The sequence below is a fragment of the Phocoena sinus genome, chromosome 9 (genome assembly GCF_008692025.1).
Source record: "Phocoena sinus isolate mPhoSin1 chromosome 9, mPhoSin1.pri, whole genome shotgun sequence".
In the NCBI taxonomy this organism is placed as follows: Eukaryota; Metazoa; Chordata; class Mammalia; order Artiodactyla; family Phocoenidae; genus Phocoena; species Phocoena sinus.
In genome coordinates this window covers 80,576,737-80,597,808 of record NC_045771.1, presented here as the reverse complement: position 1 = coordinate 80,597,808, position 21,072 = coordinate 80,576,737, and the positions used below count along the sequence as shown (strand labels likewise).

Sequence of the window (21,072 nt, the reverse complement as noted above, 5' to 3'; positions counted from 1 at the left end):
ACTCTGGCCCCAGAGCTCGCGTGCTTCAGTAGTTATTGTGTGCGGGCTCAGGAGTTGTGGTGCACGGGCTTAGTTGCTCCGCAGCATGTGGGATCTCCCTGGACCAGGGATTGAACCCGTGTCCCCTGCACTGACAGGCGGACTCTCAAGCACTGCGCCACCAGAGAAGCCCAAACTCAGTTTTAAAAAGAAAAAATTCTTCTATAAGTTATCTGTGTGTGCTAACATTTGCCTATTAGTTACTCTCAAAGAAAGACATTTTAAATATGCTAGTATATGTTAAGATGACAGGGGAAAATGATAAAATGAGACAGAAGTATTAACTGTATTGTGTCAGAATTAAGTTTGAATTACTGCCAGATCAGAAGAGCCTCTGGAGTACTTATATCTTTTCTAACAACACAGTTCAATTTATACATTCTAAGCTACTATGAAGGTTTCAAAAATGATTCTATTTTCAATTGTATTATACATCTATGGTCATAGTAACTGATTAGCACTGTGAAATAGGAAATGTATTCAAGTAATACATTTTTCTGTGTGTGTGTTGTTTGTTATTTGAAGCAGTGGCGCTGGAGAGGAGAACAATTTAATTCAAAACGCCGACCAGCCAGGCAAATTACATCTCTCCATGGTGATCGGAGATAAATAAATTGAGTACAGGTTGGACCATTTAAGATGCTTTCAGTTGCAAATACCACATTTCTGATTACACATGGCCGTTAGAAGTTTAATATATGACATAAGAAATCCAGAGTAGACGGTTCTAGATGTGATTCAGTCATGTCAGGCCCCTGGCCTGCTTTCTCTTAACATTTGTTTGATGTCTAGAAGATGCTTGCCAAAGCATTAAGCACCATAACTTGCACAAAATAATCGAAGGAGGAAGAGAAAGAGGTTCTCTTTGCACTTGTCTTTCCATTATAGAAGAAGGTCTCCAGAAGAATTCTCAGTTCCCCTTATCCAGATCAGGCTGAAGGTAGAGCTAATGAATCTTTGGCATTTTCGGCTTTTAATAAGGGGGAGGGGTAACTTCTGCCAGCCAGGAATTAAGGTGGTTAGAAATAGCATTCAGAAGGCAACCGGTAGAAACTGGAGCAATAATTCTTTGTCCAAAATACAGACCTTTAGTAGTCAAACTGTGTGCATGGAGTAAACAATTTTCTGCATGATGTAAAAATAAAAGGAGCAAAATTTAAATTAATCAAAGCATGCAGTGTGATGAGTCTCTCTGTCTATATACACCAGTATTTCTCAAACTTCACATACATAAAAATACGTGGGGCCCTTGTTAATTGCTCAAGCCTGAAAGATACTAGGGTGGAGCTTAGAGCAGAGTTGAGCTCAGTCAGGGACAAGAACCAGATGGCTGTTTGTCCTGAGCCTATACTTTGGGAAATATACTACACTAACAACTATTAATGATCCCCAAATACTTAATCTTGACTTTTTTGCCACTGTTTCAAGTAGCTGAAAATCTCCAGAACCACGTTTATGCCAACGCAGTAGCGTTAATGAAACAGCCTCTGAAGTGGATTTTACTTGCTGCTCGACCTTGCACGTAATTAGTTAACCCACCTCATCACAGAGACTCAGTCATCCTTATTAAGCTAAATCTCTGAGGTTGGCCACAGGTCCCTGAGTGTTTCTGATCTAATGCCCTCCCATTATAAACAGAAAATGTCCACTGCTTCACTCTCTCACTAGTTTTCATTAATTAAAAACTCCCCAGTCATCAGGAAGCCATATACTCAGCATGCCACTGTGACAGCACAACTTATCAAATTATCCTCTTCCTTGGGCAAGTAAATTCACCGCATTGCTAAATTATTTCCTGTTTTTGTTTCCAATGCCATTTTTTTTTCATCCCCACTCTGCCTGATGTAGGATGCCTTAAAAGTCTCAAATCCTTTTTATTTAATAGCATAATCCATGAAACATAGCCAATGGTTTTTTATTTTAAAAGAAATGAAATTTTCTCACAACGGCCAAATAAAATTACATCATTGACTCACCAAGCAGTTTGGTAAACATGCCATAAATAAGTTCAATCCCTTTCTGGTATCACATCTTACCCACGGCGCTATCTCCATTTTTTTTTTTTTTTTTTTCCGGTACGCGGGCCTCTCACTGTTGTGGCCTCTCCCATTGCGGAGCACAGGCTCCGGACGCGCAGGCTCAGCGGTCATGGCTCACGGGCCCAGCCGCTCTGCGGCATGTGGGATCCTCCCGGACCGGGGCACGAACCCACGTCCCCTGCATCGGCAGGCGGACTCTCAACCACTGTGCCACCAGGGGAGCCCTCCATTATTTTTATTTCAATGTCAGCTGCTTTTCCCTTTACGTTTGTCACCTCAAATCCTGATCATAGGTTGCATATGCTATTCACCCATTATTCAGCCGGTTGTCAATGTAAATCAAAATAAATAATCCCCCTCACTCCCACCAAAGAGAAAAATGCTCAGAAAGAAAACTTGATTTAATTTCATGATGTAAACCCATAAAGAATACTTTATATGCATTCTAGTGAACACATAACTGGTTCCACTGTGCCCTGTGCCAGTAGCTACAGTAGCACTTAGAGCCCTATGCTGTTTCTAGATCTCATCTCCTATGACTGGTGCTAATAAGTGAGAACAGCAACTGCCATCTTTCCCCTTGGCACTTCCATGTATAGCACATTGCCCACTACCCAGATATGCACTCAGCAAGCCATTCCCTCCTACCTTTTCTTCCACAGTGCAAAGATTTTATATATCAGAGGACATATTATAAATATTACTGCCTCACCTCCTTTTAGCTCTACTCTGACTCATACAAAGAAGTAATTACCATTTTACAGAAATAATCCCATATTAAGAAGATGAAAGTTGAATTTTGTCTGACTGATTTTATTTATTGCTGAATTATGCAATTTGATCGACTGTCCACAAACCAAGTCCCTTAGGTTAACTCAGTAATAAGTCCCAAACTGCAAAGTTCAAGTGAACTTTTAGTTTTGAAGAGTCTTGCATTTATCATCAGAGGGTTTTCTAAATTTCATTATTCATATTTAAATTTAATATTCCCACTTGACTGCTGACCAAGAAATGGAAGCTATTGCTCATCTATGAGAACGTTATTATTCTCTGTCAGAGTTTTTCAAATATCTGTCAGTGCATTTCATAGACCACTCACAGAATGTTCAATGGTGGGAAAAAAAGGTTAAACTGTCATATGTGTGAAATTCATTTTGGTTAGGCAAAAACTAAAGACTTTGAAAAACTTCAGGACTTTTTGGCTAAAAACATGGGAATGTGCATTTTGAAATTCTAATGTGGGTGTGAGTACGTAAGTGTGCAAGCATAATATTCTAATAGGCTATATATCAGATTATTTGGGAATTGTATTTCCTTCTATTTTACTTCAAAAAATCATTTTCAGCTGTTCTGTAAAAAAAATTAAAAAGTATTCTTTGCTACTAAAATGTGGTTTGAGAAGAAACAATCATCCCCAGGCTGGGTGTAAGCGGGTTATTCTCAGTCGTGAGCGCGTGAGTACGCAGCACAGAGAGCTGGATACTTGCTGTTAATAATCCAGGGGTGTCCAGATTGCAAGCGAGGTAGGAGCTGTTCACACTAGGAAGGGTAGGCTCTTTTGATCTAGACAACCTCAGGAAGCTTAAACGAGGCAGAAATTTGGAGGCTGCTCGGATGCACAAAGCATTGTTCAGGAGGGGAGAGGCTAAGAAAGACAACGTCTATGCATTGAATACAGGGAATTCCAATGACATGGGGGTTTTGTGACTTTCAGGAAAACAGTTTCAATCTGAAGCCATGTGGTCTATAAGAGACTAGGATATTATTTTCTCCAGAGGAGAGGTCTCAAGGAAAAACATCTCTCTTAGTCTTGTAGATAACCACTGAGGACAAAAGAAACAGGAGAGCTATTGCCACTTGAAACATTTGGAACTGTGACTTGGTAATTTACTGCCTCTGTATGCAAAGAATTTGTCATTGAGATTCCTTTTATACCACAGTTTCTCCAAGTATGATTCTGAGACTACCTATTCCAGAATCACTTTTTAGGAGAACTTTTAGAAAATACCTATTCCTCACCCAGAACTATGAAATTAAAAGCTCTGAGAGGGCTTCCCCGGTGGCGCAGTGGTTGAGAGTCCGTCTGCCGATGCAGGGGACACGGGTTCGTGCCCCGGTCCGGGAGGATCCCACATGTTGCGGAGCGGCTGGGCCCGTGAGCCATGGCCACTGGGCCTGCGTGTCCGGAGCTTGTGCTCCGCAACGGGAGAGGCCACGGCAGTGAGAGGCCCGCGTACCGCAAAAAAAAAAAAAAAAATGCTCTGAGAGTAGTCATGGAAGTCTGCATTAAATAACAACTGACTATGTGCTTACTAAGGTTTGTAAAGAGCTACTTGATATTAGAATGACAGGTTTCGAATCCCTTAAGTTGCTCAATGCACATGCCGGTTTGTAACGATGTGTGTGTGTATGCTAGGGGTGGGAAGCAATGGATAGAGGTAGGAAGAATGTTCAGGCTTGAAGGAACCTGATCGTCTGGGGCTTGGTTACGGAAATGACCATCTTCTCCAGGGTGGAGAGTGTGGCAATCAGGGCAATTGAGAGGAGGTATATGAACAAGCACTGGTGACTCTGAGATGTGTCATGTTTATGGGTGATTGATGGCTGTGGTGCACTACGTAAGTCCCTCCCTCTGTGAAATGTCCTGTTATGCTGGATAGTTTTCAAAAACTGTTATGAGAAATAAACTAGATAGACTGAAACATATAATATAAAACATGTATTTAAATTTGATCAATGAAATGATAAAATAATTATAAAAAATGGTATTTTTAGGGGTGTGGTGTCCTTCTACAGCCCAAACATCTCAGGATTCATTATTTTGGAAAATTGTTATCACCACCCATCACACTCCAACCAATATATAAGTTGAACTTAACAAGCTGTAGCCAACGGGTGAAACAATCTGAACAAAACAGCAGTTTATCTAATTCTTATCTTCAGTGCTCATTAGTCTTGGAACTCTCTCTTCACAAAGACAAACACACTCTAACTACAGATAATATACAGCAAAGTCTTTCCACTCTATTAAAATTTGCCACCAATTTTGAGCTTAAAGAGAATGTTTGTGAGCCAAAGGTGTAATTGGGGGGAGGAGATCACTCTTGATACGTCCCTGATTTCAGATAGCACGGTGATATTTTTCCGTTTTAAAGTTAACATTTTAATGAAGAGATAACCAGCCTTTAAAATAAAGGGTTTTACTGTCTAGTTTATATTGCTCGTTACACTTCTTCATCAAACTCCTTAGAAGATTTTTTAAACTGGGGGAAAAAGCCCCATAGGTTTTAAATACAGCTACATAAACAGCAAGTACTTACTTATCAATACGTGTTATTTCTATTTCCTCCCTCCCTCCCTCTTTCTCACTTTCTTTCTTCCTTTCCAAAATTTTATATTCTAGTATTACTTCCAAATGGGTCAATAATAAAAAGGTATAAATTGGAAGAGTGAAAATGTTCCTTTCACTCCCCATTAATCAATTCCCCTTCCTGGAGGAAACAACATATATATTTTAAAATTATTTCCAGAAAAACCTTTTTATGTTCTTATTGTTTATATATATATATATATATATATATATATATGTAATATATATAAACAAAAATACAAAATACATATTATATATTTTTTTCCTCTTTATTACACAAAAGGTTTTGTATGCTATTCTGAATCTTAGGTGGCATTTTAAAATCAACTCTTCTGCCAAATATAAGCAATAATTAAATGAATTTTTTAAAAAACAGTTAAATTCTAGAACAAGCATACATTATAAAGTTGATAAGTAAAACGTAACATGTAGAAAAGTATTATGTCATAAAATAAATTTCATTGGTATTCCCATATTTCTTAGATGGTGATAATTCCTGTTCCTAACTTACTTTGATTCGCTGACAATTTTTAACAGGAATGCTCAAATTTATGAAAACTCCTTCTGAATGTGAGTTTAAAAATGAAATTCTGGATAATATACTTATTGTATTTCTATATCAAAATTATCTTTTCTCTGCCTCCTGTTGGTCAGGCTTCTCTTGGAGCTAATAATTTAAGAATATGTCAATTGACCTGAGCCATTTTACAGAAGGAAAGACTGAAGCCATTTTTGTGTTTTATAAAATAGGCCCAAGATATTCTTTGATATCATTCAAGGAGTTTAAGATTTCTCTCAGACTGGAAGCTTAAACCTTTTCTATTTCTCTGCCAGACTGAAAATTTAAACTCTTTCTATTTCTCTTTTTAATACACAGTAAATGATCCAATAAGTACAGGTGAAGAGTAAATTTATGGTCATCTTCTTTTAAAAGAATCATTTGAATTTTAAAATCATGACAGAACATTAATCTAAAAAAAAGACATGACACTTAGCTTTATGGAAAGAAAAAAACCTGGTTCTTACACAAATATCATTGTAACTCATCATATCTACTTTTATCTGGTTATGTTTTCTTGTCTAACAAAGAGAATTTTGCTAGCTCAGCAGAAATCTCTCCCATTCCCTTCAACAAATCTCTAAACCTACTTGAGCCTATATTTATCTTCTATCACAACTAGAAAAGCGCTGTCACTCCTATCAAATGGGAATCTCTCCGGATGCCTCTGGATCCCTTCCAACTCCTCTGCTATCTTCTCTGCCCTACATCATCAGACTCACCCTCTCCACTGGATTAGCCATTCAGGATACTCCCATTTTTAAGACTGCACATAACCACCTCCCCGCCACAAAAATAAAATACCATCGACTCCATATCCCAATGCAGCAATCACTCAGTTTTTCTTCCTTCCCTTAGAGCATAACTTGATGCCCAACTTTACTCTCTGAATCTGGTTTCATTCCTTCCCCAGGATAAAATTCTCCAGAACAACTGCTTTCTTTCTGTTCTTGAGTTCACCAAGACTTTGTCCTGTAGCGCCTTGCCCTCTTCTTAAAATGTTCATTCTTCAGCTGTTTCCAAAGTCTTATCTTTAGGATCTTTTCTCAGAGATTTGAGTATCTTATGTAAATAAGGTGCATCTCCTACTCCAGTTATCTGCCGACATATATTCTTCCCGTGCCATCTGCCATCGGCACGACCAACCTCCAACTCTTAAATGTATGTGTTTTCTTATTTGCTTATGTTTATGTCTTTCCTTCTAGAATGGAAACTCATGAGGGTAAGTGTCTTGCACATACTAGTCACCCCTGATAAACACCTAATGAATGAGGAAATTGCTGATCTAGGTCCTAGATGCTGTGAGTGTAGATAAAGCCATAATCTTCCTTCCCCAATAACTCTATGTATAAACTAACACACACACCAAATGCCTGTATGATATCTGGGGCAACATGAAGGAGAGTCATTTACAACCAGTGGAGAAAGTTATAGCTCTAGGTTCTATTCTCTTTGGTCTCGTGAACTGAACTTAAGCATCTGTGGCTAGTGGAGAGAAGTCCAGCAATAAACAGAACAAGAGTTAGGTTTTTTTGGGTTTTGTTCACTTGTTTTCTTGATTTTTTTTTTTGAGTCTTGGGAAGCATACAGGTAAGAAGCGGTCAGAATTTAGCAGAAAAAAATGTGAACTAAAAAGAACTGGTTCAGTTTCCTGGAGACAAAAGTATAGTTATGACTGGAGGGGAAAAAAAAAATAACCTTGGTACCTCGAGGTCTGGAGAACATCTGAAATGAGTCACAGAAAGGCAGCAGTGACTGAACATTATCCAGTGGCTTTGCAGGCAGATAAGCAGATGAGTGAGAGACAGAATGGGAGAGCAAAACTGGGGTGGGTATTGCAGAGTGATCACAGTTGACAGACTGATTTTGAGAATATATGAGAAGCCCTTTAAACAACTCTTGGAAATAATGGGCAGGCACTTTGAGTGGAACTAATTTCCAGCAATCAGACTAGTAAGGGTTAAAGTTGACAGAATTTATTCATTAAAATTAAACATGAATGTACATGTATAAGTGTCTGTATATATAATGTGACGTAAAATCTCAGAATGAAAAGTCTAGGAGGACATCTGGGGTATCCTGGTGAGGCTTACACCTGAGGACTGATTTTCATCTTGGAGCATCTTGACCATTTTCCTTGCCAGTTTTTAGTGTGTGCTGTGCCATCAGTTTCTTTGCCCAATATGTCACAGTTTTAGTATCACTTTTCTAGGAAAGATTGTATTTTAAGGTTATCAGCGGGCCAAAGACCAGTTGAAAGCAGAATTGCTTCAACTGCAGAATTCGTTATGTATGTGTATGCCTCACGAAAACTCTGTCAGGAAGCTTGACCTTCTACCTGATCATTGCCTTTCTGCTGTGCCTGACACAGATCTCAATGGAAGCATCTTCCCATGTTAAATTTTCTGAATATCGAGCAGGCAATAACAGATTAAAACTCATTAGAATCTACATATAGCTTCCTAAATCTGATTTTGTGGTATTTCTGCCTATTTCAAGAGTGATTTGAATGTTTATTACTATTTTAATATGCTCTAAATAAATAGCATGATGGCATTTTCTTGAGGAATAACTGAAAACCTGAGAGTAACAGCAAAGTTAGAAGATAGATATGTATAAATCTAAACTTCAAATTCCTCCAGAAGTTGGAATAATTATAGTTTGAAATATATAACTTTTATGATATTGATTAGAGATAGAGTACACGGAACTAAGTAAACATAATGTACTCACAATACATACTTATGACCAAAAGATTAGCTTTCTGGTGCAGTACCTAGAATAAAACTAATCCATATTGAGAAAAATCCATATTCGCAATTCAAGAGCAGTGCCTCCATCTCAATAATGATGTAGAAAAGAGACTGACCAGCTGCTTTAACTACACAAGAAACAAATTTGGAAAAATGCTCACAGGTAAGGTTTTAATTTCCACTGGTTTTGTAAAGGTATACTACAGTCTAGGATTAACTGGCCCCTTACTTAGAAGAAATTTAAAGCGTAAGATTCTCAAAAGAAGAAAGTTCTGATGCTTCCAGTAAGATTTTTTTTTGAAGAACTATTAAGAGGAAGTAAAGGAGATTATCAGATACAGTGAGTTAAGAAAAAAATCAGGGGGCCTCCTACCTCTCCTCATTTAAAGTTTTGTTTTAAAAAAATGACATCTGTTTTCAACAGTATGGTTGACAAGAGGTCCTGAAAACACCTAAAAAAAAAGGATAAAACACAAAGAGACCCTAAGGGTGTGTTAGTGGTAATAGTGTACACTATTTCTTACACTGAGTGGTGGGCTTGAGGGAATATTTCTTTCACTATTATATTTTATTTCAAATAAACTTATGTTTACACGTATATGTATATATCTTTCCCACATTTTTATTTGTAACAATTATAATAGTAAAGAAAAAATCAGGATACAAAATTTCACTTATGTATTATAATCATAACTATTTATACACAGCAATAAAAATCTTGAGTCTAGAAGAAAACTAGAGAGAAACGTACCAAAATAGAAATAGTGACTGATTTTCATTAGCAGGAATGTATGTGATTGCTTTTCCTCCTTTTAAAAGTGTTTTGTAGGGCTTCCCTGGTGGCGCAGTGATTAGGAGTCCGCCTGCCGATGCAGGGGACGCAGGTTCGTGTCCCGGTCCGGGAAGATCCCACATGCCGCGGAGCGGCTGGGCCCGTGAGCCATGGCCGCTGAGCCTGCGCGTCCGGAGCCTGTGCTCCGCAACGGGAGAGGCCACAACAGTGAGAGGCCCTCGTACCGAAAAAAAAAAAAAAAAAGTGTTTTGTAGTTTTAAATTTTCTATAGTGAGTACCTTTTCATACAACTTTTACTTATTTCATTAATAGAAATAAAAATAAGAAAAACGGGAAATGTATGTTCATATAAAAATGGAAATGAACACTATGTCTATACAAAAACCTTACATACTTGTTTATAGCAGCTTTATTTGTAATAGTTAAAAGCTGGAAACAGCCTAGATGTCCTTCCATGGGTGAATGATTAAACAAACCATGTTATACCCATGCAGTGGATACTACACCACAATAAAAAGAAACAAACTAATGATGTACCAGCACTCTGGATGCCTCTCAAGTTCATTATAATGAATGGAAAAAGCCAATCTAAAGTGTTATATAGTGTATGGTTCCCCTTTGTATAACATTCTCAAAATAACAAAATTATATAGGGATGGAGAACACAGTAGTGGTTAGGAATGGCAGTGGGGAGAAGGGTGAATGGGACTACACTATAAGGGGTAGTGTGAAGGAGATCTTTGTGACGATGGAATGGTTCTGTGTGTTGGTCGTGGCATTAGTCACATGAATCTACTACCCATGTGATAACATGTTATAGAACTATTTGCACTTATTGTACCAGTGTTCACTTCCTGAGTCTGATACTATACTATAGTTATATAAAATATGAAACTGGGGAAAGAGGGTGAGGGGTACATGAGAACTCTCTGTACTCTCTTTGTAATTTCTTGTGAATCTATAATTATTTCAAAATTAAAATTTGAAATTTTTTCTGTAGTTTCAAATTTTCTATAGTATTTCTTTTATAACGAATAAAGCTTTATTTATTTTATTATTTAAGAAGAGGAGTAGCATGTAGAAACACTTTACAGACATTACCTTTCTTCCTTACTTCCTACTCTGGTTGTGACTCAACACAAGTGAAATAAAAGTTAACTGAAAAATCCAACATGCTATTATCAAATTGAAATATAATGTTGCATTCAAGACTAAAATTGTGTTAAAACCCTAGGTGAAGATAAAATAAACCTGCTTTGGGGCAGAGCGCTAAATGCAGGAGTTACAGCGGTAAGTAACACAGATGTGGTCCCTGATCGCAAGAAGATTACACTGTAGTGAGTGGACAGAAATTGAAAGGAAAAATTGAAATTAAATGAATGCTTGAAGATATTGGTCCATCTATGAAGGAAACAGAGAACTGAATAACAAATAACAGTGGAGTCTTAATTTATGAAGGTTGGTCAGGCAGGGAAGGCCTCTCTGGGGAGATATTTAAGCTGAGACTTGAAGTAGTTGGCCACACTTTAATTAAGAAGCTCTCTAGAACATTAAAAAGAATTCTGGCTTTGCAGAATGTGGCTTCGCAACAATGAGGAGCACATATATGTTTGACACGTATTTCTACCAGACGCTGTCCTAGCCCCTTCCTGGCACAAAAAGGTACTTAATGTGCGTCGCATCAACTCCTGACTATTGATCCCATTGGTGGCACATCACAACCAAGTCCTTTGCAGACAGGGAAACGTAATGAATAAACAAGCAAACAAAAAGAATTTAAAATAGGACCTCTATTTCAGCCACAAAATTGAAATACAGAATTTAAAAATATTTAAAATGATGTTCTCACAGAATTGTTTTATGTTTTTATGTAAACTCTTTGTCAGCTTTATTATTATTCTTTCAACAGAATTCCATTCCTCTATCTGCTGGTCTCATACTTCAAATATTCCATTGTAAAGAAAGACATAATACGTTCTAATGTTGTGCCACTTTTAGTGGATTTCTGTCTGCCTAATTCAAAAAAAATGTGTAATGCTTCCAGGGGACACTATTTAAAACTTAAAATATAGTCCAATAATATTAGTAAAATTAATTTTTTACTGTGTTCACTGTGAGAAAAGTTATATGCCAGGTTGGCTGGGTTCCTCTCTATCCCCTCTGCACAGTCATCATTTGTGGCCGCTTCTGAGTCATCTGATCCTAGTTCTAGAATCTAGACTGATGATAAATCACGGGGTTCAAAAATGTCGCTCACTCAGCTTCTGACTTAAAGCGATGAAGATTTTTGAGGCTCGGCTTTAATGCCAACGCTTAAAAATAATGGGTCCTGGGCTTCCCTGGTGGCGCAGTGATTGAGAGTCCGCCTGCTGATACAGGGGACACGGGTTCGTGCCCCGGTCTGGGAAGATCCCACATGCCGCGGAGCGGCTGGGCCCGTGAGCCATGGCCGCTGAGCCCGCGCGTCCGAAGCCTGTGCTCTGCAACGGGAGAGGCCACAACAGTGAGAGGCCCGTGTACCGCAAAGAAAAAAAAAAAAAAAAGGGTCCTTGTTCTTCCTGTTGCTAGTGAATATTTTTCTTAGTTTTACAGAAATTCTCAGTGAGAAATACAGGCCTATTGTACAGCTCTGTTTAACAGCTGGAAGGGCAGAAGCAGATTAAAATTCAATACATCTCGAAATACTCTACCTACAGTAATAACCTGACAAGTATTCGTAATAGAATTACAAGCCTTGTTATCTTGGAGGGCTTAGCTAATGGAGGGATTAGCATGTTCTGGAGTTCCATTTCACAGTATAGTGAGCCTGCCACCCAGACAACACCACTTCTCCATCATCAAACACAGCAAAAATGCAAATAAAACTGTTAGATGGGGGAAATGGAGAGAGCTTAGAAAAAGTGGTTAGGTTAGGGGTATTCGTCTGAATTTTGAATTCTTCAGTCTGTTGTGGCCAACATTATTTCTCTACTCTTGAATTTTTAAAGACCTGTGTGATTTTCACTAGGTTATAAAATGTGGAAGAGCTTACCCTAAGGATTACTCTAAAAGCATAAGCACTTCAGAGGAAATTCCTAATAAAACATAAAAGCAAAAACGAATGAGAAACTCAAGAGAGAAAGAGAAATAAGATAGAGTAAAAGAACCATTAAATGGTACTCAGATATATTATTTAAGCCATAGAGCAATGACTGTTTGTATACATTTTTTTCATGTACAAAAGTTTTGCTTAACCATAGTCCATATTTGTGTCAAGAAGAACCAAAAAGGAAAGAGAAGAAAGGTATGAGTATTGGCAGCATCCTTCCTAGTGTGAGACTATAAATTCTAAAATTAACTATTTTCATAAAACATGAATCTATGCATTTCTGAATGATATCATGCATTATCACAGTCTGCTCAAACAATCAGAGTATATAAGGATTTTATAATGTCTGCTTAATATCATCATTTTTCCAAGGGTAGCTGTTTTAGCAGTCATTTTTAAAACAAAAAATCTAGAAAAAAAATTTTTTTTAACCTAGAAAAAACGGAAAATTAATTTTTATTTATTTTAATCTCCTAGATGACGTATAGGCTACTGAGCAATCAGAGTAAAATCTCTCTCTTTCTCTAGGCATTTAACAGAGTACACTTTTAAAGACAAACTATTGATCTATTGAAGTCACATTAGTACAGACAAAATACTGTCTTTTCTAACATTCCTGCTTCACAGCCAATTAATGACTGGTTATGGTCAATTACAGAATACGGTATAGTGGTACAAACACACTGGGAGATGAAAAGTGTGTTTGTGTTGGCGTGTACGTGTGCACAAATCTCTTCTACAGTTTTTGTATTCTTTGAGAGAAAGTACAATTTAAAGCCCACTGACTAAAGATCACAGGGAACACACCTATAGCTTAGAAAAAAAAAAAAAAGTTTATTGACTTACTGCCAGGATGAGAGACATATCATAGGAATTGGGCATTACAGTATCCCTGATAGGGTTTGGACTTGTGTTAGATGATTCTAAGGAGGGATAAGGGCTCATTTTGGATGGGACGCTATCAAGAATTAGGGACAATTCAGCAATTCAGTGTCTTATTTATGTTTATAATGTGGGAGTGTGACGAGGGAAAGGAGACATCATTGATAAAAAGTCAGCAATTACTCAGAAGGAAAGACGGTTAGTCATTTTGTGCCTGGAAAGTGGCCCTGGTTATATTCTTTTAAACACATTATGTTCTATTGTCCTTGCCCCTGTCTTTTTAGAATCATTGTTGATATTCTCTTAGGAATATCATCATCTCAACAATTACCATGTTACAAAACAAGGCTTTATTTTATCATAGTACTCGTCCATCTCCTCCATGAGTCACAAGATTGTAACAAGAAATATACTAACAATTACAGGTTATATAAATGGTTTTGCAAAAGAGGAACTAAGATGTTTCTTAATATTAAAGCAAACCCTCTAAATGCATTGGTTGCACCAAACTATGAGAAAGAGTTAAAATATTTTTTCTAACCTCATTTAGCCAACCTGAAGAAAATCATTTACTTTTCTAAGATTCATTGTTCCATTTGAGAAAATTGGGATGATTAATCCACTTAATCATACTTAAGTGGTTAAAATAAAGAATGAAACACATAAAGGATCAATACATCAGTGATGTCACTTATTGAAATAATAAGAAGCATTTATATGTTGTTCTAAGTAGTTTACGTATATTAATATGTTCTAAGTACTTTTCATATATTAATCCACTTAATATGGATAATATTTTCTTTCTCCAATGAGAGGCTAAGTAACTTGCAAGATCACACAGCTAAATGACAGACATACTGTTCAGATCAATGTTGCCTGTCTCCAGAGTCCTTGCTTGTAGAGGATACAGATAAATGGAGTTCACCTTACAAATAGTGCTAAAGGTTCTTGTGTCTGGGGCTTCTGTCTATGTGATTCATTTCTAGTGATGGATATGGTGCTGCAGTCATAAAGCTGGCCTTAGTTTTTAGGGTCTAGAGAAATCTCCAACTATTTGCTCAGACTCAGCAACAACAAAACTTAAACTTAAGTCTATGAATCAAATAACAGTTTCTTTTATATATTAATAGTCACAGAGTTGGGAAATTTGTTATAGCTCTTCAATATATAAATAGAGTAAAATAATAAATTGGTTTATCTTTTTCTAATGCTTTCTCTCCACACTCTTTTCTACTCAGCCAACTCTAGTTTATTATTTGAACAGAATTTTATAGATTTTTTTTTTGTATGTGTGCTGCCGAAGCGAGCACAGATTTTTCTTATAATTACGTTTTCTTTAAGAAAATTAGAATCCCAAATATTATAACCCATAACACGCATAATAGGAATTTTTCTTTCATCCTCATAAAATAACCCAATATTTTAAAAAATAGAGAAAATTGGAATAATACGGTGCTGTTCCATAATGAATGATTACTGAACACCCGAGATGTGTTGCAGATTCAGGAGAATCACCAAAGTACACACAAACCTCACATGCTCACATATTGGGTTTGGGGAAAGAAGGAGAAAGGAAGAGACGGAGGAACAGAATGGTATTCCTAGTGTACTTGACACTGGGTGGGGTGGGAGGAGGAGGGCAGATCATTTTTTAGAACCCCCATTTTATGATAAAATTATTTTCCGTAACAATCATGACACGAAATTAATAAAATAATGGCTAGAAAAAAAGACAGGCGGTAAACATTTTCTTTTATTGAAATATATGTGTGTATAAAACTATGCCATAAGACAAATAAATAATATCACAGTACAAAAAGGGAAAATAGAGTACTAGATTAATACTGCTTAATTACACTAATGCATTTTTTATAAAATGGGGAAGAGTTACACCTATATGTTGGTTTGTTGTAATGATGAATAATAACAGTATGGTTTAATAATGAAAAAGAGCAGCAATTTAAAAAATATTAGATTTTAATTTTAAAGATATTGTTCAAATTTAATAAAATATGTCACTACTGGACTAAAACTTGCATTACCCAATAAAAATATTACATCTTGGGCTTCCCTGGTGGCCCGGTGGTTGAGAGTCCGCCTGCCGATGCAGGGGACGTGGGTTCGTTCCCCGGTCTGGGAGGATGCTGCATGCCGTGGAGCGGCTGGGCCCGTGGGCTGTGGCCGCTGAGCCTGCGCTTCCGGAGCCTGTGCTCCGCAGCGGGAGAGGCCGCAGCAGTGAGAGGCCCGCATACCGCAAAAAAGAAAAAAAAAAAAATTACATCTTGCAACTTGCGCTCTTTCATTGTTTTAATTATATATTAAAAATAACCAAGTGGTCACGTAGAATGGCAGAATTGAATTGACTCAAGCTTTTTCCTGCATTTTTACAATAACTCTGCTGTTCACTGTTTTGAATCTGGTTCTTAAATGTAGAAATATACACTATCAACTGGGGTTGGAGACAGAAATTACAACCAAAGTTAACTTGAATGATTGTAAACCATTATAAGCTTACTCTCCAGATAAGCATGTATAGTTGAGTCCACAGATGTATAACTGGCAGTTCTCCAAATAAGCCGCCATATAAAACATTTTTGAAAAGATGAGTAATAAAACTGTGTTAATCTGGACTTTAAAACTGAACAGTAACCACCACCATTGTTTAGAGCTGAGGCCAACAAAAGCTTTTATCAGAGAAGAATAATTTATAACTCTTTTAGAATCTATCAATTTTTTAAGAATTACTGGTGCATTATGACATCAAAAGTAAGACTGACTTTTAGTTGGTTTTGTTATTGACTTTGGATTACAATGCACACCCTTCTCGCTTGCACCTAGGCAGACTGCTCTCCTATCTTGGCCTTTGGTAAGCCACAGGAGAGAGAGAAAGAAAGAAGATACAATAAAAAAAAAATTTTAATTAGTCTCTTCTGATGGGCTGAAATCACAGATCAAAATAAATGCTTTTTATTCAAATTGAATCTGAAAGAAATCTGAATTTTAAAATTAATTTAAATTAGTTTATATTTGTGATAAATTAAAATTCCTAATTGAAATGGAAAAGCATCTAAGGAATTTAAATTAAATTTAATTTAAAATCTAACAGCCAATTTCATTTAAATTATTTTAATTTAAATTAAATTAAAATTCAGAAGCATCTTGAAATGAATCAGAATTAACCATAACATTCACCTCATATATGAAATGCTGAAATTTTGATTTCTATCAAGTTATAATCAGGCTATGCTGACTTGGTAGCAGTTTGCAGAATGGTTTGACACAAAAGGTTAAAACAGCCTAAAATAATTTACTAAAGTAAATATGGTTGGCAGAAATTACTATAATGGGTCATATGATTAATGCCTCAAATCAGATTTATATTAGCTTCAAATATGAAATTGTGGATTGTAGAGAGGATCAGAAAATATAAACTGAATCTTTCTATTGAAATGAGAAAAATCTGATGGTTTATGATAGAATATATTTTTCTATGTCTCAATCAGGGTGGCTGTCCCTCTGCTGGCTGAACCTTGCCCACCTCTGGAGTGGTATGAGGGTCCATGAACTTCTAAAGGCTCCTGGTGCAACCCCCTAGGTCCATACTATCTGCTTCATTACTGGAAACTTCTTGAGAGAGAAGTTTGACAAGGAAGTTGCAATTAGAACCTATCATTTACACCTTTTGAAGAGATCATCAAGAAAATTCCATCGAGTCCTATATCCCTGTTTATTTCAGTCACTACCAGCCCCATACAGCTCCAATTTCTCATACCTTTTGCTATTCTCTCTGAATTTATGGTCATAAACAAAACTCCCAAACGGTCAACCCCTTTCCTGATCCAGAGCACCTTCTTGTTTCCAAAAGACTCCCAGTCCATGGGGCTAGACATGTTTGGAAGACTATCTGCCCCAATCACTGGAGACCTTTCCTTGCATTTAGTGGACAGGGGTCAGGAATGCTAAATGGACTGGATACATCAAGTCCTGCAGAAGATTTGTCCTTCCTGATAGGCCAAAGGTCCATACTGAGGAACACTGTGGGAGTTCACCGTCAGTAAAGACCCTGTTTTCCAAGCATCCCTCTCATCTGGTTGTTGTCTTGTTTCCTAATGCTGTTTTGTTTCTTTCACTCCCAGGACCACTGGGGGATTTGGTTTTATTCTTGTTCCTCCTTACTACTCCCTGCTAATTATTCCCTACTCCCACCTTAAAAATAAGTTACATATATGCTACATTCTACCCCACTCATCTCTTCATTTTTATATTTTTCAATATATGTTCTATTACATAGATTAGCAAGATTCACTCACTTTTTCTTTACACTTTTCTTTCTAAATGAATTTTAAAATCAGTTATCTTACTGGCTATAGTAGTTTCAATAATTTTTCAAGGGACACAAATATTTCTAAGTAAGCAATCCTATTATATTCAAACAATTAAATTTTTCTTTTCAAAAATATATAGCTTATTTTTCCTTCTCAACTGATGGAACGGAATCTTTATAATATTGTGAAATTATAGCCAATATAGCAGCTGTTTGGTTTGTTCATGACTTTAAAAGGAATTATTCTAATAGGTGTTATTTTGATGGTGATTTTGTAGACAGTTTTTCTTTACCAGTTTAGGACATTATCTGTTATCATTAACTTGCTAAAAGGCTCATATAAGAAATGAATGCTAAATTTGGCCAGTTCAGATTGATCCCGCCTGAAACCAACATCCAACCCTAGATCTAAAACATGACAGCAAATTCTACTCTGTGCCCTTTATCATCCTCCTGCCTTCCTCAGAGGCAGCTAACCACTCTCCTAAATCCTCTGTTCATCATTTTTTTGCCTAAACACACACACACCCACACTTGAAAAATATTTTATTAAAATTGTTTTAAATTATATAAAAAGTCTTTATACCGAATGTAATCTGTGGCCCACTTCTTGTGCGCGAATACAATCTAACCATGTTGCTGCAGGTAACCATGGTTGTTTGTTTCCTATATATAATATTTCATAGTATAAATATATCATTTTCCCCCTCTTTTTCTGTCTACGGTAGGTTCCAGTTTTCTGCTACTATTAACAATATTGTTGTGCTCATTTCTGAAAATATTTTGTAGTGAAAATGTCCAGGGGTTTCTCTTAAGTATGCATCTAGGAGTAGAATTACTGGGTCTTAAGTTATGCTCAATTTTACAAGTCAAAACCATAGTTTTCCAATTTACACTGTTACCAGCTATATTTGAGATATTCTTTCAGCCCACACCATCTCTAATAGTATCATAAGACTTAATATTTGCTAAGTGAGTGTAAATAGTATTTAATTTTAATGACCTGTTACTATTATTTGATAATTTATGATCCGTTTTCTTCTACTAGAAGGTAATGTTTATAAAGCTTGGTACTTTGCCTTCTGTATTGTTTTATCTCCAGAACCTATGATAGTCTCTGGTATATAGACATGCTCAAATAAAAAAATTCATTAAATAAATTAACATAAAATTATGCATAAAATTGCTCTTTGGTAACATTTATACATGAGAAAATATACATATAATTAAGACATATATTAAATTTCTAAAAATAAGTGTTCATTATGAAAGTAATCACAGTTCACTTTTTCAACTTTATATTGATCTGCACGTGTGTGTATACATACGTATGTATATAAATAGTTATCCTGTTTACTAAACCTTTGTGCATTTTTCTGAACAGAAAAACTGAGATCATTTAAATTAAAAACACTGAGTGACATTGCTAAGATTTAAGAGGAAATTTTCCCTCTAATAGAGCCTCAAAGGTATTTAAAACACAAACACACACACACACATATTATATCAATAAAGAAGGTTTTAGTTTATGGTTGGTGTGCCGAAGACTTAGAACAGCTGACACTCATTAACACAAATTATTTTAATATCTTCTTACATAATTAAAGTCATCTCAAAGTTTTACAGCACTCATTTACCATTTTGACCATAAGTTTATGTTGAAAACAGTTCATTGTTTATCAGAACTCTTATAATTTTTCAGTTCCTGATCTATAAATTTTGATTCATCTAATACAGAATGAATGTTGCTAAATCAATTTTAGTGAGATTTAAATACAGATTCTCTAGGACATTAATTCTCAAATATGATTTGGAGAAATGTGAGGGTCTCTCAAGCCCTTTCAGGGGTCTCACAAGCTCCTCTCTTGTCCAACTGTATACCTATGTGAGGCCAGATTTTTTTCATATACTTAAAGTAACATATTGCAACAGACTGAATGCTGAAGCAGGTATGAGAATTTGTCTTCTACAAGCCAGGCTTTAAAAAGATTTGCAAAAATATAAAGGGGTGCTACTCTTCTTACTATTATCTGTTTTGGAAAATACAATTCTTTCCATAAAAACATAATTTGTTAATTTTAATGGGTTTATTATTATTTTAAAATAAATATTTTTTAAAAAAGAAATGAGTGCTAAATTTGACTAATTCAGTCTTCTTTAAGGTGATATGTTTTTCTCTCCTTTACACTATTAATGTGACCAATTACATTAATAGGAGTCCTATTGTTTGTTTATTCATTGAGATATTATCTTTACATTACTCTGGGATAAAGCCTAATTTGCCATTTTAAAATTCTTTTTATAACTTGTTGGATTTGTTTTACTGGTATCTTACTTAGAATGCAGGCAGTTTAATTTACATCGATGATCTCTCCTTACTTAGGCGGCAGGTGGACGAAGGGCAAAGGAAATGCAGCGAGGAACGTGGGGAATCTGCTCACCCTCTCTGGCCACTTCTAAACTGTGCTGTTACCTTTGAGGAGAGGAGAGCTGCCCAATCCCTGGTACAAGAGTTCTGCCAGATATTTTCTCTGACTGAGAATTCCTTTTCTTATTGTCCTGAAAGATTTGAATGGGAGAGCTGAGGTGTGACCTCAGAGATGGGGAAGGAATTTGTTCTAAGGTCAGGCTCCCCTTCTCTACTCTCACAGTGCTGAACACAGGCCATCCCCACAGGTGCACATTCTTTGCCTAAGGAAGATCCCACCCCTTAGGCACAAGCTTACTGTCTGTTTAGGCTCTGATTAAATAACAATAACACGTTCCCCCTTCCCTCCGGTGTTGGCATTCGGGGAATGAATTTCCTGGAAACTATCCAGTGATTTAACAACTTTTGCTAAGGAAGGAATATAATCGAGTTGCGGGGGAGGGGTGAGGATGGAATGTTACTTTAAAAGGTGGCGGCAGTTTGAGAGTTTAGTAAGAGGCAATGAACAATCCTCTTAGGGAGAGAACTGTGCTGGTGTTGTTCATGCGTGGCCAGTCCTTGCGAAGGGCCAACAGGAAGAAAAACATTAGCCACGAATAGTTAAATTGCTCTGTATAATAACATATTTGAAATTTTAAACTGGCAGATTGAGAGACAAAGGATTTGATGGTGAAGGGAGGCTGTCTTAAAAGGAGAGGATTTTGAATAAGGAGTTGGCAAGAGCAGAACCCCCAAGGGAAGGTGCAAATATCAGGGAGAATGATACAGATACTGGGTGATACATTTCTTCTTTAGGG

The 21,072-nt window shown here is 36.6% G+C and overlaps 1 protein-coding gene across 1 annotated transcript in view; it reads right to left on the bottom strand.

The window, feature by feature from the left end:
• Window positions 1–3,460: 3,460 nt before the first annotated feature.
• The window catches only part of LOC116759162, a 59,578-nt gene continuing 41,966 nt past the window's right edge, over window positions 3,461–21,072 (bottom strand). Inside the window, 1 exon segment of the mRNA XM_032642581.1 lies at window positions 3,461–3,723. Within this exon segment, the coding sequence (XP_032498472.1) occupies window positions 3,461–3,723 (263 nt within the window).